A 20,904-nucleotide genomic window follows, 5' to 3' on the forward strand; every position below is an offset into this window, starting at 1 on the left:
ATCCTTAGTTTCGTAATTAAGAATTTAAATTGTGTTATTGTGCTTATATTCACAATTATGTAGTTCGATAATTTATATAATTATTTTATGATATATTGAGAAAATATAATAAAATTTTAAAATGTAGATAGTTTCCTCTGTGGGGTTGATGAGAAAAAATAGGGCTTCTCATTCCATTTTCATAATTAAATAATAACATTTGCAATATTTGCTATTTTTGAAAACTTAGGTGATATCATACGCGTGAGCATGACAATCCGCAAGCGTGAGTGGTTGCGTGGCACTCGAATCTAAGGCCAAGGTCCGCAATAATGAAATCAAATCTCCAAACCCAATTCGGAATTCCTAGTCCGAGTAGGAAAACGAAAGCAAAAACCCCAAAAACCACCAACCAGAAAATTAGAACGAGTCCTTAACCTACGCACCCCCCAAAAACCCATACCCAATGTAAACCTGCGCCACCACATTCTTCACGATCCGCGGCTTTGAGGACGACAAAAGAGAAAAAAATAAAAGAAGAAGAAAAAGTTATAAAAGAAAAGTCGCATCGCGAGAACTTTCTCAGAAGCCTTCACATTGATAACGATCCAAAGCCCCCTCCCTCTCTCTCTCCGCGCTCAAGTTCCTTAGAATTTCTTGGTCGTTTCGCTGAGAATGCGATTGCAATTGCCCGGATCCAAGCTTTTGTTTCTAAATTTGGAGCATAATCGGACTGAGTCTGCTTAGGGTTTTCAAAGAGGTTCAAGAGTCGAGAAGCTAGGGCTAGGGTTAGGGTGTCAGTATGTTGCAGGCGGAGGACAGCTCGAATTGGAATCAGCTACCGGCCGCCTATGGATTCGCCGGCGTGGATCTCGACGATGAGGGTATGTCGATGGATGTAGACACGCTCTTAGGCCTTATCTCTGAAGAATCCCCGGTAATTTCCGCACTCCTGTCTTGGAAAAGGGTTTAACTTGTTTGCAATTTTTGTGATACTTCGTTGCACAGCGGGCGGTGCAAATCTCATGTGCTTCTTGGAGTTCTTGTGCAACCTTAAGTTTGAGCTTGGAAACACTTAAATGCAATTCTAGTGGAAACACTTAAATTCAGCTGGTTATTCGTGAAAATTCATGGCGGTGTTGATAAGAATGATCAATTTTTTCTCTTTAATTACTAGCAGAAGGGGTAGTATGGTATAGTAACTGGAAGCACCAAAGGGGTTTATGAGTATATTGGCATGTCAAATGTTGTTGTAGAAAAATTTCCACATGCCTTTCTTGTTTTTGTTTATTGCTACATCTAGCTGAAACTTACAGACGTCTTCCTTTTTAGCCTTATGGTTAGCACTTTCTTTTTTCTCTTAAAGCTGACATTTGGAGTACCAACTGCAGAGTCGTCCACAGAATTATTCCTTGGAAAATCAATTGCAAGCTGAAGCAGTTTCCGATGCTCAGCTCCAAAGTGGTAAATCATTTTGTGCTGACTTTTTAGTTTTTTTAATGTATATTTGTTTCTGCCATCTATGAAATGCTTTTCTCGGCGTTCTTTTGTAGTAGAATATTGTTGTCTTCTATAATGTTGTGGTATTCTGGAAGGTATATTACAAACATCTACATTTGACTACCATTTGATTACTTGTTTAACTGGTGATTTTGTTAGGATTTCAAGCGTTGAAAGAAGAACCACCAATTGAAACTGATTTAATGGGTCCAGGCTCATGGCATACTCCATACAGCTTAGAAGCTTCAGATTCTGGGGCAGGGGTTCCAGACGGCTCTTTTGAATCTGCAGGGAACCGTGCAATGAGTTTTGATTACAAAGAGATGGAACCATCAGCACACACCGGTTCTCCTGGGCATGCCTACTCTACAAGTCTTAAAGACTGGAATTCCTTGTTTCCAGGCAATGAGGCTTGCTTTGCAGTTTCACAGCCCACATGTAGTACGGCATCTAGTTTTGCTGAAGGGCATGCTAACCACATTTTGGACCACGGAGATCCCAATGTCCTGCAGGGGAAAGCTGACGTGGCAGGGAAAGTTGATTCTGAATGTATGTTAATCTTTCATCTGGGTTATAAACTGGACCAAGGAATCACATTTTTGTTATGTTTGAAGGTTTAATATAGATAATTGCGTGTGCACTTTGTATTGTTTTTAAAATTTGAGGTGGAAGCACTAATTATGTCTTCTGATGATTGATTGCAGATGCTTCACAATGCCTTGGTATTGAGAACATGGATCTAAGTTACAGAACCTATGGCAATTTGGGGGAGAATACCAGAGAAACCCAAGGACCTTCAGAAAATAATTCCTGCACATCTATGGAAACTACTCTATGTCAAAATTCTGATGTTTTCAGTGACCATTACCCAGCTTTGTGTGGGATGAGCTTAGATAATACGTTTTTGGCGGATACCTTAATGCATCATAGTCCTACTAGTTATTATTTTCCGAGTAATGAAGAAATGATGGCTAATGTGAAGGATGAATCAGGGGAGTTTCCAACTGATAGTTCATGTTCAAGTAGTAAGATGAATTTAAATGGTCAGGAGGGAATAACTGGTAAATCTGCTTTCCAGCCATCAATGATTGATGTTTTAGATGTGAAGGAGTGGAATTTTGGGTATGATAATTGTTTACCAGCAATCAGTGGAAATTCTTCATTCGATGCTGACTCTTTTCCTGCTGACAACAAGTCGTCAATCGAGCCTCTGCGTTCTACTCAGACATATATATCAAGCAAAATGGAACCCATTGGCGTGAAGGATGAAATGATCGATGAGTTAGTTGCACCTAGTAGTGTTATGTGCCATCCCTATCGAGCCATGGATGAAGCTGTCAGTAGACAGTCTTCTTTCAATGCTGATGATCACTTTTTTAACAAAGACTCAAAGCTTTCTGGTTTTGGTATATCAACTCAGAATCTTGGTAACCCAGTGGATCATAAAGAAGACATGATTGTTTCATATAAAGGAGCTTGTCATTTTCAAGATAATATGAATGGAAGTTCTACATCCCCCATTGATGGTCCATCTATGAATTCAAATGCCTTGGAACGTTATTTGCCAGTTGCTCAGCCATTCACTTCAAGCAAGAATCAGGCTTACGTTAAGGACGAACATGAGGGTAAAGTAACTCATTCTAAGAGCATGCATCTTTCGAAAGTCAGCCCTGAATCAATTCATAGTAACTTCTCTGACAAGTCTCCTGCAGAAGATGACTTTGATGTACGCATCATTGAAAATATCAGTCATCCTGCACCCTCAAATCGCTCTCCAGTGGTTATCAATACTAGTTACCATGCGCCCTTGAATCACTTTCCAGCACTTGGAAATACCCTCGTTAATTCACAACAATTGGCACCTAGTGATCATTACACAGAAGTGGGAGGCATGAGATGCAAGGCAAGAGATGAGCAATTGATTTTGAGAGTAGCATTGCAGGTTAGCTCTTTTAGTTTGGAAATATGCTGTCTGCATGAAATACTGAAAAGCTCTTATTAATATTGTTTTTTTTATTTCATTATTTTTATATGCTAAACATATTTTTTATGGTATCATATTGGATGTTCTTTCTTGGGTGCATTGTTTATATTTTGTCCTAGTTGAGATTGGGATATATCTGGGATTTATTATTTTCAACTTCTGTGCTGCGTATGTTCGAGATATGTTCATCCGTTAGAATTCTATTAGTTACATTTTGGCGCAAGGGTTTTTTTGTCTTTCTTTTCAAAATGCTATCATGCCACCCAGATTTCTATTGGGTGACATATATTTCTTTGGTGCTTGTTTTAGTAAGAAAATGTAAAAGCGCTTATGGACGTTACTAAAACTTGAGATCTCAAACCTTGGTGGGACAAATTTTGTAATGCATTGCAGGACCTTTCACAGCCGAAGTCGGAAGCTATTCCACCAGATGGACTTTTAGCAGTTCCTCTTTTACGACATCAGGTTTTGAATTGTACCCTCTTTTTAACTTTCATTGTAGATAAATATTGTTTGCAACCCCCAAAAAATGGCAATTGTGTGGGTCCAATGGGAATCTAGTGTGGTATTGTGATTATCAACTAAAATAAACTCGGATGCAAGTACTTTGGAGTGGTTATTTCCTTGTTTCAAGGTGTAGAAAATGGTTTTCCGGTTGTGTTCCAATAGACAGGCAGAAAGCTTATTTATGTATATCGAGTTGCACATGTTTTCTAAAATAATGGCAAGTTATCAAGCGGTTCATGTTGTGGAATCAAAATCTTCTACCTGAAATTAGAAGTCGGGTTTCCTCAGCTTCCACTTGGGTTTTGGCTTGTCTGTTTAATGTTCATGATTTTTTAAAAGTCATAACTGGCTGGTTATATGGAACTGTGATTAATTTGGAATTTTCTCTTTCAAGGAGTCTTACTTCCTTGTGCCTACTATCCCTCTCTTTTAAAATTGGAACCAGTGCCTTTTGTGTATATTTGTGTATCGGTGAATGCACTAAATGGGGCATTTAAGTTTTAACTCGTATCTTGGACAGAGAATTGCATTGTCATGGATGGTTCAAAAGGAGACAGCTAGTTTGCACTGTTCGGGAGGAATTCTTGCGGATGATCAGGTCTGTACTATTTAGTTTTTATTAGCACACAACTTCATCTGACAAGGACTTGTGCCAAATATTCTCAAGCGTTTATATACTCATCATTTTGCAGGGATTGGGAAAAACAATATCGACAATTGCACTTATACTTAAGGAAAGGCCTCCTTCTTATGGGGCCTGTCAAGATGTTAAAAAGAGCGAGCTGGAAACTCTTGATTTGGACAATGATGATGATATGCCTTTTGAGATTGTTGGACGGAAGCAACATGCTGATGCCCGTGAAGTTATTCCAAATGGAATTCAAAAGAAGAGCATGAAACCTTTGGTACAGGCAAAGGGAAGGCCAGCGGCTGGAACACTTGTTGTTTGTCCTACAAGTGTCCTCCGCCAGTGGGCTGAGGAGTTGCATAATAAGGTAACTGGAAAAGCTAATATCTCTGTGCTAATTTACCATGGAAGCAACCGAACGAAGGATCCTTGTGAGCTGGCTAAGTTTGATGTTGTCCTCACAACATATTCAATTGTTAGCATGGAGGTCCCAAAGCAGCCTCTTGTTGATGAAGATGATGAGGAGAAAGTGAAGCCAGAAGAGAATGATATTCCACATGTGGGTTTCTCATCCAGTAAGAAAAGGAAATATCCTCAAGGTTCTGCTAATAAATGTTCAAAGGGTAAAAAGGGAGTAGAGAGTGCAATGCTTGAGTCTGTTGCACGCCCTCTTGCTAAGGTTGGATGGTTTAGGGTTGTCCTGGATGAGGCTCAGAGTATTAAGAATCACAGAACTCAAGTAGCTAGGGCCTGTTGGGGTCTGCGTGCAAAACGCAGGTGGTGCTTATCAGGGACTCCTATCCAGAATGCGATTGATGACCTTTATAGCTACTTTAGATTTCTCAAATATGATCCTTATGCTGTATACAAGTCATTTTGCTCTACAATTAAGGTCCCAATTAGTAAGAATCCAGCAAAAGGGTACAGAAAACTACAAGCTGTTTTGAAGACAATTATGTTACGCCGCACAAAAGGTGTGATAAAATATAATATTTCTGCTATTTGAATCTTTTAATGGTGCTTATTTTGATATTCTGAATTTACTAGTTTTGCTGGTGCCTTTGGAAAATTAGTGTTGTATGTGTTCTAGTCATTCTCATTGACTTTAGCCAATGGTGAACTCTCACTTATTATTCATGCTTATTTTCTAGGATGGTTACAATTTAATAAGCTTTAACTTCTGTGATCTGAAGTGAATTGAAGTATAAAAGGCATTTTGTTTTAGAACTTTTTTTTAAATGAAAAACAAATGTTTATCGCTATAATCATTCTATAATATTTGTGAGCTCTCAACTGTAAATTTCTTCCCGCTGGCATTTTTACTGTCAATATCCAATTAATCTACATTGATTTATCACTATCTGATGGCAATTGTTCGTTGTAGGCACACTTCTTGATGGCGAACCTATTATTACTTTACCACCTAAATTTATAGAATTGAAAAGGGTGGAGTTTTCAAAGGAAGAACGAGATTTCTACTCCAGGCTAGAGGCTGATTCACGTGCACAGTTTGAGGTATGTTTTTACTGGGAAAGCCAATTTGGGGTTTGATAGTGGAATTGCTTTATTTTTTTCATTGTGTTCTTTTCCCCCTTTGAAAGGAAACTTTTAGCTCCTTTTAGTTTTTTTTTAGTTTTTAGTTTTTCAGAGTATGTTTCTTTAAGTTTGTGATATACATGTTTAGTTGCCTTTGGTCATGTTCTCAAATACATATGCTTGCTATGTCAGGAATATGCAGCTGCTGGAACTGTCAAACAAAATTATGTTAACATTTTGTTAATGCTTTTGCGTCTTCGACAAGCTTGTGATCACCCTCTTCTTGTTAGACGGTATGATTCACATTCTTTATGGAGATCTTCAGTTGAGAATGCAAAGAAACTTCCCCGTGACAAACAACTTTCGCTTATGAATTGTTTAGAAGCTTCTTTGGCAATATGCGGCCTCTGCAATGTAAGTGTTTACTTGAACCTTTTTTTTTTTCCTTTGATAATTTTCATTGTATATACATAATGATTTTATGTTTACTGAAATGGGTGGATGGCATGTGGCGTAGCATCCATTTTTTCTATCTTCTTCCGAGGTTGTCTTGTTAATGTGCATAATTTATGTAGCCCTTTTATGGATATAGTTTTTGTGAGAATTGCACACATGACCAACTGTCCAAATTATGGTGCATTTGTATTGCCTTTATCCCTTGACATTCTTTGGATATATCCCTTTGCTTTAAGCGCTTTGGAAGTTGTCTTATTAATTGTCTGTCAAGTTAGACTTTATGCAGGTTAAGAAATTTGTCTGGCTTTTCTTTTTTGACACCTTGATTTATTTTTTCTCAGGATCCACCTGAAGATGCTGTTGTTTCCGAATGTGGTCATGTCTTCTGTAGCCAGTGCATTTCTGAACATCTTACTGGCGATGACAACCAGTGCCCCAACACAAATTGCAAAGTTAGACTAAATGTTTCTTCAGTGTTTTCAAAAGCCACTTTGAACAGTTCTCTATCTGACCAGCCTAATCCAGATAGCATTGGTTCAGAAGTTTTTGATGCTGTAGAGTCTTTCTATGAGGATCACTCATATAATTCTTCAAAAATTAAGGCAGCACTTGAGGTTCTGTGCGCAATGTGTAAACCGCAGGCTTGTATTTCTGGAAATAGTTGCTTAGATGACCGAGTTGAAAGAAATGCTGGCTGTCCTGAAAATTCTTCTGATATTCGTGTGGTTGAACCACTTGAGGATGTTCCTAATAGACAGAACTTGGATGTGGAGACGTGTTCTAAGAATTCAAATAAGGTAGTTAGAGAAAAAGCAATAGTCTTTTCACAGTGGACAAGGATGCTGGACTTGCTTGAAGCATGCCTTAAAACTTCTTCCATTGAGTATAGAAGACTCGATGGAACAATGTCAGTTGTTGCTAGAGACAAAGCCGTCAAGGATTTCAACACCCTTCCGGAGGTTTGTGGAAATGATAGGATATCTTGATATAAGTTTCAAAGAAATTTTTTAGTTTTAGTTTTTTTCCTTTTAACTAGATAGTTCTGAAGTTTGACCTGGTTTCTTGTAGGTGTCAGTTATGATTATGTCCTTGAAAGCAGCTAGTCTTGGTCTCAACATGGTTGCAGCTTGTCATGTTCTTCTTTTGGATCTTTGGTGGAATCCTACCACAGAAGATCAAGCAATTGATAGAGCACATCGTATTGGGCAGACACGTCCTGTTACAGTTTTACGGTTGACTGTGAGAGATACTGTTGAAGATCGTATTTTGGCCCTTCAGGTACTTTCCTTCCGTTCTTTATTTTTTCTGTTTTATTTGTAGTTTAGCTTTTCTAACCACTACAGTACAAGATTGGATAAGCTGAAGCGCAAATGTATTAGACCAATGACCTTAGGTACTACTTGTACATTTTTCATATGGAGTCATGGACTGGGGAAGAACTAGGTAGCATTTGTTGCTTGTAATGTATCTGAAGCTTCTTTGAGTTGTGCACTGCCATAATGGCATTGGCATTAGAGGAAATAACTTGGGCTAGTAAGGCTTTTCATCTTCATGTGCTTTTTAGTTCGGGAATATGTATTCCTGACAACCTGTAGTTCAGTATGTTTTTCTGAGTATCTATGATGTATACATGGATGCCTGCTGTTTGTTACTACATCTTGGTATAGAAAAATTGGCTCGTCTCGGTAAAGCTGGGTGGACAGAAAAGACTATATTTACTTGCTCATTTTGGATCATAATGTTCTGTAGGGCAGTGTTTACATATTTGTTACTTTCGTTGTTGGATTTTATATATTTGCTGATTTCTTTGTTGGATTGTACATATTTCTTTGGCTCATGTTTAGAGAAACCAGACATTGAGAAGGAGATGAATGCATTGCATTATCTTATGAAATATATATTCTATTGTTTGGCTGATAACCTCATTTGTGCAGCAAAAGAAGAGAGAGATGGTGGCCTCTGCGTTTGGAGAGGATGAAACTGGTGGTCGCCAGACTCGTCTGACAGTAGAGGATCTGAAGTACCTGTTTATGATGTGATTAGAGAGTTTTTATAGGTTGAGCAGATTTTGTTTTGCTAACACAAAAGGTATTGTCAATAGGTTTGTTTTTGGCATTGGCAGCAGCAGAATTGATAGTTGAAGATTATCTGACCATAGATCTAAAAGGAGTAGCATGGGGCTCTATCAACAAGAAGATTATGTTCATAGTCTGTATAGAATCACATGATCATTTTTTTTTCCCAAATTTTTTCTCTAGAAATTTCTATTCTTTCCCTGCCCTCGTTTTCTCCATGATATTGTATAGGATGTGAGTAGGAAGTTTAAAGCAATTAAAGATGTGAAGTTCCAGTGAAGATTCTCGTCTCTTTTTTTTTTATAATTGTAAATGAGAGGGTATTTACCCTGGTTCGTTTTATAATATTTTCTTTTTGTTTAGTTATGATATACATAATACAAATGTTTGGTTGTGAAAATTTGCTTCTTCTCGTGATCAGTTAGTTCATATCCACGATTAATCCATGGTTTGTGTTGAGCAAATTGGTTTCATGGCCACTAATCACTAATGATGTACGTGCCTGGGTTTGCTGATTTTGGTGGGAGCAATCTCTCTCTCTCTCCCTCTCCAACTAACCAAACATAATTAAGCAAACTAGTCAAAACGCGCGAGGGTTTCAAATGCAACTTGCAAGACCACATGGTCAGCCACAATTTCCATAGGGGGGTGGTGCTAGTCGGCAAATAATACAATGCAATGCCTCCATGTTCATCATCAGGACAGTGCAGGACATGCTACAAACACAATTTCATTTCAATCAAACACAATTTCAATAGTGACAATTGAAAATAAAACACAAAAATAGTTTTGATTTGAATCTCTGTGATAATTGAAAAATATGATATACCATTTCGGAAAAGAAAAAAAAGAAAAAAAAGGGTAGTAATTTGATGTCATTCAGCTCCTCCTCCTCTGGCATGGCATCTATGATTCAACCAAGAAAGAATATCAGCGCGAACAATATCAACATTTTGATCAGTCTCCCCAAACAGCAAGGAATGCATCATCCCTTCATAAATCTTGATCGTCTTATCCTCACTCTTGGCCTCTTCATACAATGCTCTGCTCACATTCGGATCAGTCACAACATCTGCGCTTCCATGCAACACAATGAACGGAAGACTTACATCGCCCAATCTCTGACTCACATACTCAGTCACTTTGAGCAACTCCACTACCGTCCCCAATCTCGGCTTTCCTCTGTACCTCATCGGATTCATATTCGCTATGATCTTCTTCTCCTCCACCTTCACAGACTTGTACATGAGGTCCGCGGTGGGCACAATGGCCAAGCTGGGAAAGAATCTGGCCACGAACGTCAGAATTTGAGGAATTGGCCACCTGGGTTTCACCTTATCAGAAATTTTACACATGGGTGCCACCAAAATCGCACCTTGAAAAGCTTCCGGCTCCGCGAAGTGGATCAGAAGGCAAATGGCGCCGCCCATGGACTCGCCGTAGAGAAAACAGGGGACGTTTAGAAATTGGGGTTCTTGCTGCTTGACCAGGGTGAAGAAAGCGAGGCAGTCTTGGACCACGAGATGGACGTCGGGGACGAAGGCCCTGAGGCCGTGGGATTGGCCGTGGCCTTCGAGGTCGAGAGCGAAGCAGGCGAAACCCTGTTGGGCGAGGAAAATTGGGGTGGCTTGGAAGGTCCAGCTGATGTCGTTGCCGTAGCCGTGGACCATGAAGATGAGGCCACGTGGAGGGGAGAGGAGGGGCAGCCATTGCCGGGTGAAGAGCTTGAGGCCTCTGGGTGAGGTGTAGAAGGATTTGGAGGCTTTGATGCCTTGGAGATTGTAGTATTCTTGCTCTGGGGTGTTGCCCCAGTAGTGCAGAAGTTGGGTTTGGGTTTGGGTTTCGGGTTGGCCCGATTGGGTTTGGGTGGAGAGGAGGCTTTCTTCTTCCTTCATTCTGGGAAGTGGTTGTTTTGTTTGCTGTGCTTCAAGATTTGCGGCTCTCACTTAGAATTGGAAGAAGCTGATGACTCGACCAGATGGATGGATGAAGGATGACTTTTTTGTTGTCTTGATGTTGATGTATTCGAGGTATGTTTGACTCGGCTCAGCCAGGTCTGTGACTCACTCAGATGCTCTCTTTTTTGATCACTATACTATTTTCCTTTTTTCTGTTTTTTGTTTTTTGGAAGAATCTTTCTTGTAAATAATAAATAATGTTATTTTTATTTGAACTATAATATTTAAAAGAAAATAAAACAAAACCACTTTATTTTTATTTTTATTTGCACTTTAGTCTATAGACACTATGATGATGTCCTCACTCCTTACTAAAAACAAATGTTAGTGGTTGGTTTGGTTAGGATAGGATCATAGGAGCATGTCAATCCTGACTCCCATGAGGATGTTTCTTAATAGGTTGTGGCCTCTGCCGCATGGCTAGATAGATAGATAGATAGATAGATAGAGTTCTCTTTTTCGTAGCCTAAAATTGTTAGCTAGTGTATTGAATTTGTATACATACATACATTTGGGAAAGTTTATCAACTAGCTTTTATTAGTGTAGTTGGAAGAGATCCAACTTGGAAAAAGAAAAAGAAACTATCCTTTGCCCTACTAAGAATTAAGCACCAAAAAGAAAGGTATTTTTCTACATTCTATCATCCTGTTAGGTTGAAATTCATCATCCATGAATAGAAGAAAGTAGATCAGATCAGAACCTCAGATTGCACTGTGCCTACTTGTGCAACACTTGCATTGCATGCAGCACTATTAGTTTATTATTATGCTTTTCCTATAATAGGATAGGACTCAGGAGGAGAGGTTTTGCTTTCAAATGAAGATGATGGCCAACTTCTTTGGTTTGTTTCTTCTCTCTGTAGCATCGGAAAACTACTACTTCCTGAACCATTTACACTCAACAGCATTTTGTTGGTCAAATACAGTACTAGTTAATTCTCTATCATTCTCTCCCTCTCCCCAACACCCGCCGAGAGCACAAATTCTTCAACAAATAAGGAAGAGAATTGACCCCAAACGGCTACTTACTGGGATATAATATTCAGCCTCAATTCCGCGAGGATATAACTTGTAAGTATGTGAAAACCTCTTACCTAGAAAAAGAAAAAAGAAACAAAAGAAAAGAGAAGAAGAACGATAAAGGAAGTTAAAGAAAAAGCACAGTTCAAAGTGATTGGAGCAAGTTAAAGAAAAAGCACACAGTTCAAAGTGATTGGCACTAAGGCAATGATGCTAGTATTGAAAAGGGAAAAAGGGAAACGATAAGAATACAAAATAATTATGACCACGAGAACATTCTTAGAATGCTAAAAGGTAAGGCTGAAAATGAATACATAGAAGTTGTTATGGATGATATGAAGTGGGATAGGTCTCCCATAGATTCTGCATCTTTTAGGTCTTAGAAATAATAATTTTAAAGCATTTTCTCTGACACATTTGTACCTAACATCTGGGGTTATCCAAGTAGTTTGAGTATTGATGCCAATGTTAGGCAGGCTAATCCGAATTTCGACAATTCTATTTTGCTTTTGAAAGTGGCACCGGGTCTTGCAAAAGAACTTTCAAAGTTCTCCCATTATATTGTCTGGTCTCTGGTCTGGTAAAATTATTAGAAGCTACAATCTAGTAGGCCCCTGATGGCATTTTGATTAAGAAACTGGAAGGGATTCACTAATAGGAGTAGGGCTTACGTATGCAAAATTTTCTTCCTAAGCTACTATGGAAATGGAGTAAAACAACAGTAAGAGCCGGATGAGACAACAGGAAAGTGACATAGCATGCAACTAATCCATTAATGTACATAACATCTGCATATTTTGTTCATCTCATCAACAGTTAATGTTTCAGTAAATTGGATGTCACTTGATTGCATGGCACCAGGATGATCATGGAGTTTAAAGCAATCTTCTTAAGTAGAACCATCTCTTATCAAATCCCTGTATCATCATGCAGTTGATAACTCTCATACCAACCAACTAGAAAAGGTAATGTTCTTGTTTCTTTTATGTAAATCTATTTCCATAGGTTCAAGTATATGTCCTAGAAAAAGAATTTGATGTAAGCAAGAATGACATGCGCTCGAATGGGAGGCCTATCAGAATCTACAATCTGGTCAATGAAGAACTTTATGCAAAGTATACCCCATATGATACTGTGCCCTTTCGTGCTCCATAATACTCAGATATGAAGTGTAAGCTTTTTGTAGTGTAATGTGCCCTTTCCCCTAAAAAGAAGAGCACCAAAGTCTCCCACACCCCCATTAAGTGTAAGCTTTTTGTAGTGTGAACCGAAACACATGTGGGCAACACTAGTTTAGATGAATAGATTAAACACAGTTTATGTTTAAGATATAGTATACATTATTCATCTAATGATAAATCATATGGTCAAAAGCTAGCTATAATAAATTCTAATGCACCCCTTCCTCCCTTCTAAGATATAGTCAACTCAGCTAGCTTCTGGATGAACAATGGTATAGGTCTCTCTGTAGAGACTTTAACTGCCCATGGTGCTCGATGACATCGTTTTTTATGGTTAAGAAAGATTCTAAATATGTTTACATGTAAATCACGTGAGATTGCCTTTTCTCCCTTCAACCAATAAGATTGGATGGTTCCGTCTCTACAAGCAGGTAACACAAGGGCAATTGACAGATTATATTGGTTGCCTTGTTGTAGTAGATGAGTGGCCTAAGCACTTGTTATTTTGTTTATTCTTTTTGAAACATGTAATGTACTTTTTCTTAGTCTTTAGTGTATTTGATCGATCCATCGGGCATTTGTGCTTATAGAAGTCTCATTTAATTATCATGAATTCTTTACCTAAAGAATTTAAAATAAATATATGTAGATAGTCTCCTATACTTTTTTATATATTATAGCTTCCAATAAAAGGGTACTAGAATTAAAGTAGTATAGAGGAGAGAGTGAAATTATAAGCAAGAATATAGTCTAGTGGTTGTTTTTTTCTATTAGTTGCAATGCGAACAGGCGTTTACTTATGTTATGAGATTGGTTGAATAGGCTTGCGTTAGTTGTCTGTTAGAGTGTAGATAATTCATTTCTACAGTACTACTACTAGTAGCCTCGACAGGTTTGCATTCTCCTATAGTCATTGGAGGTAGAAAGAAATCCTGTTTGCATTATCAATAATTAGTGCAGAAGATCTAGACAACTTAATAGACTATAAGTAAAATACTGGACACGTTTCTGTAGTGCAGAATATCCTCTATATCACTTTGTGGGTTGTAGTGCGTTAAATTTGACACCAAGTTTTTTAATTTGTAAAGTTAATTTCAAACCTGTAGGTTGTTATCCGCAATTAGTGCGCTTTATCTCAACTTTGATCAGGTCGTTGATGTATATCACTTGTTACTTTACCTAACAGAGTCAGAAAGACAGAAAGAAGACACAGCAAGCTGGAGCCTTTATGCATTTGATGACTTGGTGATGATCGTCGGTAAAAAAGAGCAACACGTAAAGTATGAAGGGTTTCTCATTTATGAAAAGCTGGTGCCCCTTCTTTGTGTATATTGCTGGCAAAACTCATGAATTTTAGCACTGAATGCATATACACTGAATGTGCGCCTTAATATGTACATGTATTGATGCATGCTTTTTTGAGATATTAATTAGTTGGATGCTGATCAGTCTAATCCTCACGAGCATAACACAGATTTGCACTTCTCTTTATCTGCATTGACTAAACTCCTGCTTTGTGGCAATGAGACGCACAAAAAGGGAGATGAGGAAAATAGTTTCCGAAAGAAGTAGGTGGACATCTATTGGCCAATACAGATTAAGTTGGAGGAAGAGAGCCTAGAGGGATGTGGCAAATCCTTTGCCAGGGATATATTTTCTGGTGCCAAAAAAGATGACTCCCATGTGGGACTGGAAATAATATGCTTTTAGATAGAATAGAATTGTGCTTACAGTACTAATCTTCTGTCATATTAGCTAGATTTGTAGTAAAGATAAAACTGCCTGAAGCATCTCGAATCGTACTGAGTGAACCCTGCAAATTAGCAGTTGAGGCAACAACATATCTCAGAAGCAGATGGTGAGAATCTCAAAAATTACAAATTAAAATTTGAATTAGATTGCTAATTGAATAATTAAGAGATGATTTCCATCTCATTTTTCAAATAATAAAGTTGGAATCCAAGTCATTGTTCAACCCCACTAACTTAATTGGTTGTTTCTTTCATTCCTTTCACCACTTTGGCTTCATCAGATTCAAGAGTCATTACGCACAAGGTTCGCCACAAAACTCCATCTGTCTCCTTTGTGATGATGGGATTCTGAAGAGCAGTAGTTGCCTTTTCCTATTTTATTTTGAAGAACACCACTAAGTTGGAATATATACCACAATGCCTTTTCCACTTTGTGATATAATCATTGACTAGCAAGAACATGATCTATCTGATATGTATTATGCACCAAGAGATTGCCACGAGCTCTGTCTTGGTTTATCCCTTTTCAATCATGAACATGAACATGTACCCTTTTTTAGTTGCTATTAGACTCTGTAACAGTAGCTTCGACATCAAAACATTGTACCTTAGTTAAGGATAATGATTCCCCAGGTTTAGTTATTAATTACTTTGGTTTTCCACATGTCTGCTAATTAAGCGTAGCTAATACTACTGGTTTTTTTTTTCTTTGTAGATTATTACTGTAGAAACTTTAACGATATTAACCAGTTCCTTCTATTTATGCTCTAATTCTTTATATTAGATGATCTTTTATGAATATGGAATTTTATCCAATCCAACTGCTGTCGCTAATTTGGTTCTTAGCAAATTAAAAAAATATTTAAGTATGTATATATTGACCTTTTACTGGGTCGTTTGTCTTCCCTTTTGTGCTCTTGGATGTATTATATATGCTAGTTGCTGTGGAAGAGCTGACTACTAGTCTACTTCCACAATGTAAAGTTATTAGCACACCCCTTTTGAATAATTAAATGATAAATACAAATCCAAGAGGAATAGTCAAATTTACTTAATCAACATCATAAGACATTGATGGAATACCGATAGAGTTAATGTTATTGTCGATAATATAATATCCTATCATGCATTATAAGGTATACAATTTGAGCTATCTTTAGTAATTCGTTGTCAATTAGTTTTGAGTTGGACCGTTCAATCCACACGTAACTAAAGCAAATATTACCATTCAGAGACTCTTTTAAGATCTTCCCATACTGGCTCAGATTTTATGATGTGGGGGATGATACTGGGGGTAGAAATATTACCATTCAGAGACTCTTTTAAGATCTTCCCATACTGGCTCAGATTTTATGATGCGGGGGATGATACTAGGAGTAGAAATATTACCATTCAGAGACTTTTATGATCTTCCCATACTGGCTCAGATTTTATGATGTGGGGGATGATACTAGGAGTAGAATCTAGACATCAGGTTTCTGAATCATAGATTTTTTGTTTTTTCTGAGTACTCATTCAGTCATCACCAACCCACACTAGACAATGGAGGTACCACTTATCACACTTGCTCATGCATGAATAGCCTAGAAGCTGAGCTTGCGTAATTAACCCGAGTCAGATGCCAATGCCACATTTGTCATCTTCATAAAGTATTACATTGCCACGTAGGACTCTTCTTCCATATCTACTTTTTTTCTTTCTTTGAATTTCATACATCCTCGTATGGTTTAGTGGATGCTCGAGTATTAGTCCCCATTGAGTATAAATAGACATGTTGGATTTGCTTATGTTTCATCCTTGTTTTGTGGTAGCTGTCTCCAGCTAGTAATATTGTTTGGTGTCTGTTTTTGTACTTCCCATCCAATATGAATTTTGTACCAAAAGCGACAGCTTTCTTCGTCTTGGCCCTTATTGCTCTGCAGTTTGTGGAGCCTGTTTTGGGTTCTAGAAAGAAACGGTCTAATAGTGAGAAATTGATCAACTTATTGGGGACTCAGGACCTTGTGACCAACTTGCCTGGCCAGCCTGCTGTAGACTTCAAGCACTATGCTGGCTATGTCACAGTGAACCAAACAAATGGAAGGGCTCTCTTTTACTGGTTTTATGAGGCTGCTACCAACCCAGATGCAAAACCTCTGGTGTTGTGGCTTAATGGAGGTGAGCACTGACGAGCAATATATATAAAACTACATATATGGTCATAAATACGTGTAAATGTATGGTTCGTATTTGTCCATAAACATTGCAAGCCAGGACTTCCACCTTCCCTCTGCTAATGCCTCAATCATGGTTGTTTATGAACCTCATTAGGAGGTGATGTTTGGCTGGAACCAATTAATTAATTTGATTACAAGTTGTTGGGTTCTAAATCATCTTAGCAGGGAAAACTTTTCATCAGCTTCTTGCAATTATCTTTTTAGCCATCTAGATATATTCCATGCTGATATATAGGTATATATATCCATCTTTTGACCAAATCTGCATTTATCTATATACCAAACACATAATCATATATGTGTGGAAGAGGAAGCAAGCACAGGTTCCTTGATATCTTCATGTTTCCTTATCTTTGGACAGTGCGTCACCCAATATTTAAACAGTTTAGTTTCTGTTAATAAACAATTATAAAGCTTTTATTAGAGTATATGGTGGTTAATTATCCTATTGTACTTATTCTAGTGGAGGTCATCTTTTCGTCCTTTCCAACTCATCCAAAGAATTTTCTATGATACTTAATAATCCCCATTTGGCACTTTTGCTTCATGTTATCTGCTGAGGTGACAAGATGCTTTATGTTTCAGGTCCTGGGTGCTCTTCTGTGGGATATGGAGCTACCCAAGAGATTGGTCCATTCATAGTGGACACTGATGGACATGGAATTAGATTTAATAACTACTCATGGAATAAAGGTATTGGGTACTTGACTATCAAATCAGTTATGCAAACTTTGCTCTGCTTTATGCTTAAACATCTCATTTGCTGCTTTAATTGCTTGCACCTGCTGATATACTATCTGTATGGTGCTCCCTTTATTTTGAATTTATGATAATAAAAATTCACCAATTTGTAGTAATATATTTGGATATCTCTCATGATGCAGAGGCCAACATGTTATTCTTGGAATCTCCGGTTGGGGTTGGCTTCTCGTACTCCAATACAACTTCTGATTATGAGAATCTTGGAGATGTCTTTACAGGTCAGTTACTTGAAAGTTGAGTGCTTTATATTCTCTACAAACGGTATTACTATTTCCAATGATTAAACAAGTATTACTGCTTTATGTTATTTCAACATATGGTCAAGATTTTTTTCTTTTTTTCTTTTTGATCTTGTGGTGAGGCTAATGATACCGTTAGAAGATTTTGATCTGGTTTTTCTACTTAATTCAGCGAATGATGCGTATAATTTCCTGCATAAGTGGTTTCTCAAGTTCCCATCATACAGAACAAGGACCTTTTACATTGCAGGGGAGAGCTATGCAGGTAAGTCAGCCTCAGTCCCTCATCCTTTTTTTATCATGTGCTCTCCAATCGAATTTCTTTTGTATACCCAAAATTCCTCTCTTTCTTGTTAACAGGAAAATATGTTCCGGAGCTAGCCGAGGTCATTTATGACAAGAACAAAGATACTTCCCTCCATATTGATCTCAAGGGTATCCTGGTATGGTCCTTTGGGAAACAACAAATAGGATCTATCTGATCTGTTTCTGTTCATCATACATATATATTTTTTTGGTTAAATTATTTTCTTCTATTTCATGTACAGTTGGGTAATCCTGAAACATCTGATGCTGAGGACTGGAGGGGTCTGGTGGATTATGCTTGGAGCCACGCTGTGGTATCAGATGAAACTCACAAAATAATACGCGAAAGCTGTGATTTCGACAGAAATGATACTTGGAGTAACAAAAATTGTACTCTAGCTGTGGATGAAGTGTTAAAACAGTATAAGGAGATAGATATCTATAGCCTCTACACCTCAGTCTGCATTGGTGATACAGCAAGCTCAGATGATGGTTCAATGCAAGTCATGATGAAGCGCACATCTACCATGGTGAGTGAGAGAAGATTTAAAATTAATATTATGAACCCTTTGTATATAATTTGAGTTTAATTAACATGCAAGTTCATGGCTTATGCTTATCAGATGCCAAGGATTATGGGTGGCTATGACCCATGTCTCGACGAATATACGAAAACATTTTATAACAGACCAGAAGTGCAAAAGGCCCTCCATGTTAGTGATGGTGTCCGGCTCAAGAACTGGAGCATCTGCAAGTAATTACTGCTGTGTCCTTGGCTTATTTTGGACATATATAGGAGTTATATTTCATTTATGTTTGCCAAGATTATTTATTCATTTTAAGACTGTATTCAAGAAAATTTTCAACTAATTTGGTTTTGCAGTAACAAAATATTTGAAGATTGGGCATATTCAAAGCCATCTGTTCTTCCTATATACAAGAAACTCATTGCAGCAGGACTCAGAATATGGGTGTACAGGTAGATGTTCCCTGCCTTAACATCAATGTCAAGTGATGATATTATTATAATGGAAATGAAATATAAACTAAAACCTGCCTTTATGGTTTTTTTTTGTGGATGGCTCAGTGGAGACACAGATGGAAGAGTTCCTGTGCTTTCCACCAGATACAGCTTAAGTGCTCTGGGACTGCCTATTAATAAGGCATGGAGTCCTTGGTACCACCAGAAGCAGGTAACTAGTTACTACCACCAACCAAGCCTTCAAAATTGAAGTTTAAGTTAATAATTAAAACTAGTATAATGATAGCTTAAATTTCCATTTTCTATTAATTTTGTGAATTATGATATGTATATGGCAGGTCAGTGGTTGGTTTCAAGAATATAAAGGTCTTACATTTGCCACATTTAGAGGAGCTGGGCATGCAGTTCCCTGCTTCAAACCAAGCAACTCACTGGCTTTATTCACGTCTTTTCTTCTTGGGGAATCTCTGCCTTCGGCTCGAACATGATTAATTAAGTCAGTTCTGCTGATAATCAAGGAGATCCTATATATATTAATATAGATGTAGGGCTCAAAAAGATTTACCAATTTGCTAAGCTATACATGTAGCAGAAGACTATATATATAGCCTAACTATATATAGAGAATAAAACATGTTCGTTTACAGATGAAGAGAGTAAAACCCTTTAATTTTCTGTGTAAAATAAGGCCCTTGTTCGTTGCCAAGAAAAAGAGCATTGAATATGGCCACCTTTGTCTTGTACTGTTGTTGTTGGTAATCTTGAAAGAACTGATCTTGTAATTGCTAATTGTGTTTGATTGGCTCATATGGCATCATGGCATGGTGCCTTTTCGAGGAATGTAGCTCATGGATTTCATCCTCTTAAGGCAATCATTTTTGTCGGTGCACAAAGCTTGCGTTGCCAATGCCATACAGGATACAAGCACATGTTTTAGATGGTTAATAAATTTATTAGTTGTGTTGCATTTAGACACATTTTGTGACTAACAAGAGTTTTATCCCTAATCAAACCCTTTCTTAAATAGAAAGTTACTCGGTATATTCAAATATATATTTACTTTCAAAGGAAAGTTTATTAAGGAGAAAAACGAGCCCTTGTTGTTAAATTTCAAAGAGGAGAAAGCGTACGTTCTTCTATCAAACGGGAAGTTCATTCTCAGAAAGTTCAATCCACGAACCAAACGGACCCTTAGGATTATGGTTCTCATGCGACCTCAACATCATATGTATGTGCTACATATGCCAGTTTCAATAAGCTAGCTTGTATCTATAAGATCAATTGTGTTATTGATGGAAAAGAAAATGAATCTCCCCGAAAACAAAAGGCTTATTCAAAATATGACTTTCATGTTTCGGTATGTATTCCAAAATCACACACCAATTATATGTGGAGTTTCTGAAATATATTTTGTTCTATTTCTCAATTAATTAAGTAAAGTGATTACTTACAAAGCTTGATTAATTAGGTAGTAACCGATGTATGATGCCCCGCTTATAACAAAAGTTATTCTGCACATTATGCCGCGATTCCTTACTTGGACGTGATACAAATATCGCATTCTACTGTGTTGAAACTTACAAAATATAATGTGAAATATGATACTTTTGTAGAATGAACTTGACTTCCATGTACTAGAGCTTTTGAGGGCGGAGATAATGGAAGAAACAAAACCCCGTTACTGTTAGACCTTAGATTAGATTTAAACCCTCAGATTAATCTGCTAAATAATTAAGATTTAGGATAAATAAATAGGCAAAGGACAGGCTTCCATTCCAGCTAATCAAGCGAACGCGACAATTAGGTGAGTGCTTTTGTGATTAG

General features: G+C 37.6%; 3 protein-coding genes across 3 annotated transcripts; 2 read left to right on the forward strand and 1 right to left on the reverse strand.

The window, feature by feature from the left end:
- On the forward strand, positions 221-9,065 carry LOC18778709 (helicase-like transcription factor CHR28). Its single transcript, XM_020563233.1, has 12 exons — positions 221-916; positions 1,371-1,443; positions 1,639-2,028; positions 2,184-3,421; positions 3,857-3,928; positions 4,491-4,568; positions 4,663-5,572; positions 5,983-6,113; positions 6,327-6,548; positions 6,932-7,549; positions 7,659-7,868; positions 8,525-9,065. The coding sequence occupies exons 1-12, from the start codon at positions 782-784 to the stop codon at positions 8,627-8,629; spliced, it is 4,182 nt and encodes a 1,393-aa protein (XP_020418822.1). The 5' UTR covers positions 221-781; the 3' UTR covers positions 8,630-9,065.
- LOC18780439 (caffeoylshikimate esterase) lies at positions 9,332-10,817 on the reverse strand. The gene has a single exon (XM_007211469.2). It carries the CDS (start codon positions 10,558-10,560, stop codon positions 9,541-9,543), a length of 1,020 nt encoding a protein of 339 aa, XP_007211531.1. The 5' UTR covers positions 10,561-10,817; the 3' UTR covers positions 9,332-9,540.
- On the forward strand, positions 16,278-19,869 carry LOC18778330 (serine carboxypeptidase-like 31). The gene is made up of 10 exons (XM_007212018.2): positions 16,278-16,732; positions 17,377-17,484; positions 17,676-17,771; positions 17,965-18,057; positions 18,153-18,235; positions 18,341-18,628; positions 18,722-18,852; positions 18,982-19,077; positions 19,186-19,291; positions 19,419-19,869. The coding sequence occupies exons 1-10, from the start codon at positions 16,441-16,443 to the stop codon at positions 19,566-19,568; spliced, it is 1,443 nt and encodes a 480-aa protein (XP_007212080.1). The 5' UTR covers positions 16,278-16,440; the 3' UTR covers positions 19,569-19,869.

The sequence above is a fragment of the Prunus persica genome, chromosome G4 (genome assembly GCF_000346465.2).
Source record: "Prunus persica cultivar Lovell chromosome G4, Prunus_persica_NCBIv2, whole genome shotgun sequence".
Classification (NCBI taxonomy): Eukaryota; Viridiplantae; Streptophyta; class Magnoliopsida; order Rosales; family Rosaceae; genus Prunus; species Prunus persica.